Consider the following 5,704-nt stretch of genomic DNA (forward strand, 5'->3'; position numbering starts at 1 on the left):
GCTCCTTGTGAGTGTAGGGAAATCTATGATAAGATTGATGTGAGAATTGATAATAGCAAGACTGTTGTCGTACTTCTTTTCGAGTATGTCAATAGCGAGATCAAAGTTTTCGTTAGTTACGTCAAGCGAATCAATTAAATTTAAGGGTTCTCCGCGGAGGGAAGATTTCAAATAAATTAGCTTTTGAGCTTTGGTGAGTGTGTGATTATCCTTTATAATTGAGGAAAACAATTGGTAAAATGAGACCCATTTACTGGGCTCGCCATGATATATAGGAACAGAAACAGGTGGTAAGCGTACGTTGGAGTTAGCATGATTACCGTGTTGATACTGAGAAGGTACCGAAGAAGAAGAATTAACTTTCGAAAATTGCGCCAATTTACCGTCAATTCGAGACATAGCAGAGAAGTATTTATTTTCAACTTCTTCTCTATTTTCTGTGTGCAAATCAGCATTTTTGTGAGTGTCTATCTTATTACAAATATCATTATAATTATTAAATGCATTAATTAAGTGAATTCTTCTATGACTTAGTTCAAATGTTTCAGTTTGACTATCGAGAAAATTGCTTATCCAATTCAAATTTCGTTCAAGTGATGATTTGCATGTACCAATCTCCCTCTTCAGTGCGTCCATAATTAAAATATACCAAAATTTAAAAAAAATTAAAATATTGATTGTCCAGTGACAATCTGTAAATATTGTGATTTTAACGGTATTACACAAAGAGAGATCGTGGTTGAAAATAGAGTGAGTAAAGTGAGTATGTAGTGTAAAAAGAAATAAAAATTATGCAAAATATTTAAAAAAGAGATGAGCAGATATATATAAAAAATAAAGAGTAAACAAATAAATTGTCCTTTAAAGCACATGCGTACACAAACTTATTGAGTGAAAGATAATATGTGGAGTAATATTTAAGGAAATAAAATAAAAGTTCATAAAGTTTTTTTTATTATTGCGATGTTACCTTAGTATGCGTCAAGAAAGCGTTGTTCTGGAAGAATGGGACGGTGTCAGCGTGGCGGCGGGCAGCGGGAGCAGCACCAGGCCGAGGTGGAGGCGATCAGCGGGACAGCAACGGTCCAAGTTGGAGGCGGTCAGCGGGACAGCAAACGGTCCAAGGTGGAGGCGGTCAGCGGGACAGCGACGGTCCAAGTTGGATGGCAATCAGCGTGAGAGCAATGGTGCAAGGTGGGGTCGATCAGCGGAACCGCAACGGTCCAAGGTGGAGGCGGTCAGCGGGACACCAACCAAGGTGGAGGCGTTCAGCGGGACAGCAACGGTCCAAGGTGGAGGCAGTCAGCAGGACAGCAACGGTCCAAGGTGGAGGCGATCAGCGGGACAGCAACGGTTCAAAGGTGGAGGCGGCCAGCGGGACAGCAACGGTCCAAGGTGGAGGCGATCAGCGGGAGAGCAACGGTCCAAGGTGGAGGCGGTCAGCGGGACAGCGACGGTCCAAGGTGGAGGCGATCAGCGGGACAGCAACGGTCCAAGGTGGAAACGGTCAGCGGGACAGCAATGGTCCAAGGTGGAGTCGGTCAGCGGGACAGCAAGGGTCCAAAGTGGTGGCGATCAGCGGGACAGCAACGGTCCAAGGTGGAGTCGATCAGCGGGACAGCAACGGTCCAAGGTGGAGGCGGTCAGCGGGACAGCAACGGTCCAAGTAGAGGTAATACGATCACCGGAACAGCCGATAACGATTCGATTCAATTTCAACACCGCGAGCCTTGCTTCTGGGTATGCAGACGATTCTTTGAATCGTCCCACCAGGGGTACCAAATTATGTGTAGGACGCTTCACCTGTGGTAAAAGGACCTGGTGAATATCTCCTGTCCTTCACACAAGAGGGGAACCAGCTTCTATAGTGGTTGATATAATTAGACTCTGATATTCTTTGTCGAGTCGAAGCAAGGTGTAAATCGGTGTTGAAATGATTAAAATACGTGTGAGATAATTAGTTTATTTAACACAAACACTAATATTTACAAGTATCGTACAAAATAATTATTATTGTTTTTACTACAACAAAAAAACATACATAAATTTGCTATGTGCAATTGACAGTAAAGTGAACCGCGATTTAAGAGTGAAACATGTGATTAGTAACAAGTGAGAGAAGATTCGCGTGAAAAACCGTGTAATGCGATAGGAAAATACGAGACGTGAACACTTTCAGAGTTGAGCGAGAGACGCGACCGATTAGCTCGGTAGTTGACGAATAAGTGATTGAGAGACGAGAGACTAAAAACGACTTAGGCATAAGGATTCCTTTTTCCTTTGGGTCCCCAAAAAGAAGTGGAACTCATTCATCAATGTCCTATGCGTGTCTAATTTACGTTCAGAAATAAACAGAAGGTTTAATTTAGTCCAGTAACGACAAAGGCCTTTATTGGTTTAAGGATACATAAATCCGACAGCAAGACAGCTTCACACATTGTCAAGTTGAAAGAATTGTTCTTAATTTCGATCCAAACCCTGGGAACCGGATATATCTTAACCTAGAATGTTTTCGTAGTGCACGGGTCCTTGTATCGCCGACTGAAATGGGAGGCCACGGGACAAGCAAATGTTTTCTCGGAATTGGTTAATTTTGGAAGCTACAAAGGGCAGATGTGTTCGTTTGAAATTATCAATGATTCGACGAATTTTATTAAGATTCTTATATAAGTAGAAATGATAATTAGCTTTATGTTAGAAAATCTAACACGCCTTTTTCCAAAAACAATTTTTTTTTTCAACTTTTTGAGGTAATGATCACTCAACTTACGGAGTCTACAAAAATAGACTTGCCAACATTTCAGGAAAAGTCTTCGATATTTTAAGAGCTTTGGCTGCACAATCCAATTTGTTTAAGATTTGAGCATTTATGTTGCCAATATTTATCAGAATGTAGAAAATTACACGCCACCATCTCTTTGTTCTCCTAGAAGCCGAGTAAGCAGCACACACCTTGTCTACAGTATCCACTTCACCTTTGGTTTCATTATAATCTAGTATAACTCTTTAATATTAGGATCCATTTTCAGGAAATTCTGTCGACATCAAACATATTTTTGCGTACACCCAATACGACGTTAGTTTAGGAACAAGACAAAAAGTCAATCAGTTATACAACAGATACTAGTAAGTAGAGATTGCAATTGCTGGATCCAACATCCAGCAATCCAGCTGGATTCAGCGCTATTTTTTACATGCTGGATCCAGCAAACCGTGCTGCATCCAGCAGCGCGGATCCGCAAACGTGTCAAATTCGAAATAAGTTACTTAATGTATTCATTAGCCTCTTTACTCAAAGCCGTGAGTCGGCAACTTGCTATTCTATCGCGCTAGCAGTAGCTCAGTATGCTGAAAAGTTTCTACGGTCTAAAAGTTTGCATCCATGAAGCGTTGATAGACATTGATTCTGCTACAAAATTCTCTGCTGAAGAGAGTACACAAGCTCTTTGCAGAAGAGAGTACACTTTGATAACGGCCGACACAACCATGAAATTTGTCTTAGACAAATTAAACAGCCAGGACTCTAATCTTAGTGCCGATCTATCGGAAGCACTACGCAACAGAATCGCGGAACGGCACCTCTCTGAAGTTACAGGTACATTAATGTACTTACAAAATCCAAAAAAGTATGACGAAGGACTAAACAATCCTGGTTATTTCCTCATAACGAAAAATAATGCAATGCGATAAGAGATAAAAAATTTGTTGAGTCGTATAAATAAACAAGTGATTGTGGAAGCAGTGCAAGAGGACATAATGGAAGGAGATGGTCCAACTAATCCGGAGCCCGTGAATTTTACTTTAGAACAAGAGCTTCAGATTGAATTGAAACGAGAAAGAGAAAACTTTTATAAAAAAAACCGGTTATCAAAAAATCATGAAAAGATTGTGGAAAAGGAAATGAGCGATTGTGACACCAAAGGAGTGAAAGGCGATAATTTGTCCATGGTCTATGGCTATTTGATGACCTTAAAACCAACCAGCATAGAGGCCGAAAAGGCTTTCTCCGCAACCGGCTATATGTGCAGTTCTGTGCGAAGTAGGTTAGATGATAAGACGATAGTTAAATATGTTTTTGGTCTAACTTCCAAAAAACAAAATTATTCATGTTTCTGTTGTTTAAAAATTTAGAATATAGACAAAAAAAACAGTAAAATCGTGTTTTTTTTATTCCACATTTTGCTGGATACGCGCTGGATCCAGCTGGATTCAGGCCAATCTTGCAAAAATCCAGCTGGACTGAAAATCCTGCTGGATTGTAATCCCTATTAGTAAGTTAAGTGACGTTATTGCAATATTTTAAATTCGGAGAAACTAAAACATCTGGTTCCATAATAAAACTATTAGTTGCCCCTAAGGGCAACTAGGTTTATTATGGAATTGTTGAATTATTTTATATTGTTGAATTTTATTATGGAATTGTTGAATTTTATTATTTAATATATTAAACAATTGCACATCAAAGAAACATGAAACGTAAATTACGTTTCATGGAAATAAAACACTGCTAAACAAATTTACGTCCGGTCATTTATGAAACTCTCCAAAAATAAAAATGTGTCATGAGTCATGAGCATGAATCACACTCGTTTCATTGGTAGGCGGACTTTGAGATTTGTTTAGCAGTGTTTTATTTTCATGAAACATGTTTCACGTTTAATGTTTCATGTTTTCGTTTCATGTTTCTTTGGTGTGCGGCTTGCCTAAGAGGACATGGGGAATAGTATATTAAGCAACGAGGATTTAATGATGGTCATTATGAAGCGATTATGACAAACGAGCCGGGACGACATTATGAAACGATAGGGGCGAGTTTCGTATAGAATACGAGCTTCATAATGATAATTAAATGCAAGTTAAATGCAAACAAATTAAGAAGTTTGTCAGTTTGTTTACATATTGCGAACTGTCAAAGCGTATGTATTTGACTCGCCATTGGTCACTGCGCGTGTACCACCTGCGAATGCCATATCGTGATTCTATTGGTTAAAATCTGTATCGTAATGAAAATCTGCGACGCGTAGCGGAGAGCGGAAATTACTCGAAAGCAATAATGTCACTTTTTGCTCGTAATACATACAACATTTTTTCTACAATCACTTAATAAGATGAAACTATTTTTAAATCATTCACTTTATGAGTTTGAATATTCAATTTGTTTTGTATTGTATGGATGTATGGTTGCTACGGACGACGCACGTTAGTAAGTATGAATGCTCAATTTGTTTGTATTGTATGATGGGATGGTTCCTAAGGACGACGCACGTTTTTTAAGCTTTAACACGCTAGAGCGATAAAGTGACGGTACTCAGCAAACGTCAACTTTTCGTTGCCATTGGCAAGCGAAAAAGTCTTTTTTATCAGGTGATTGTAGAAAATGTATATTATGTTTGTATCTATTGTAACACAACTTTGTAGTAAATTCCTGATGAAGTTGAAGAAATAGACATGTTCAACCGCGAATTGTTGTTATTATTCAATAATAGCAACCATTGGCGGTTGTACATAAGTTTTCAACCCATTGCTCTCTTAATTTTCTTTTCATAACAATTTCCGGGGTAGAGATCTAAACGTTAAGTATTTTTAGGCAAAGTATGTACCTAATTTACATTACAACATAACTTTGGCTAATCCCATATAAACATAACATTTAAAAGGAAGTAGGGGCAAAATCGTGGTCCAATGCTATTTAAATGCATTTTTT

The 5,704-nt window shown here is 38.8% G+C and overlaps 1 protein-coding gene across 1 annotated transcript; it reads left to right on the forward strand.

Annotated features, from left to right (window-relative positions):
* The first annotated feature begins 976 nt into the window (after positions 1-976).
* On the forward strand, positions 977-2,144 carry LOC126880833 (uncharacterized). Its single transcript, XM_050644899.1, has 2 exons — positions 977-1,531; positions 1,600-2,144. The coding sequence occupies exons 1-2, from the start codon at positions 977-979 to the stop codon at positions 1,810-1,812; spliced, it is 768 nt and encodes a 255-aa protein (XP_050500856.1). The 3' UTR covers positions 1,813-2,144.
* The last annotated feature ends 3,560 nt before the right edge of the window (positions 2,145-5,704 follow it).

Source organism: Diabrotica virgifera, chromosome 2, assembly GCF_917563875.1.
Source record: "Diabrotica virgifera virgifera chromosome 2, PGI_DIABVI_V3a".
NCBI lineage: Eukaryota > Metazoa > Arthropoda > Insecta > Coleoptera > Chrysomelidae > Diabrotica > Diabrotica virgifera.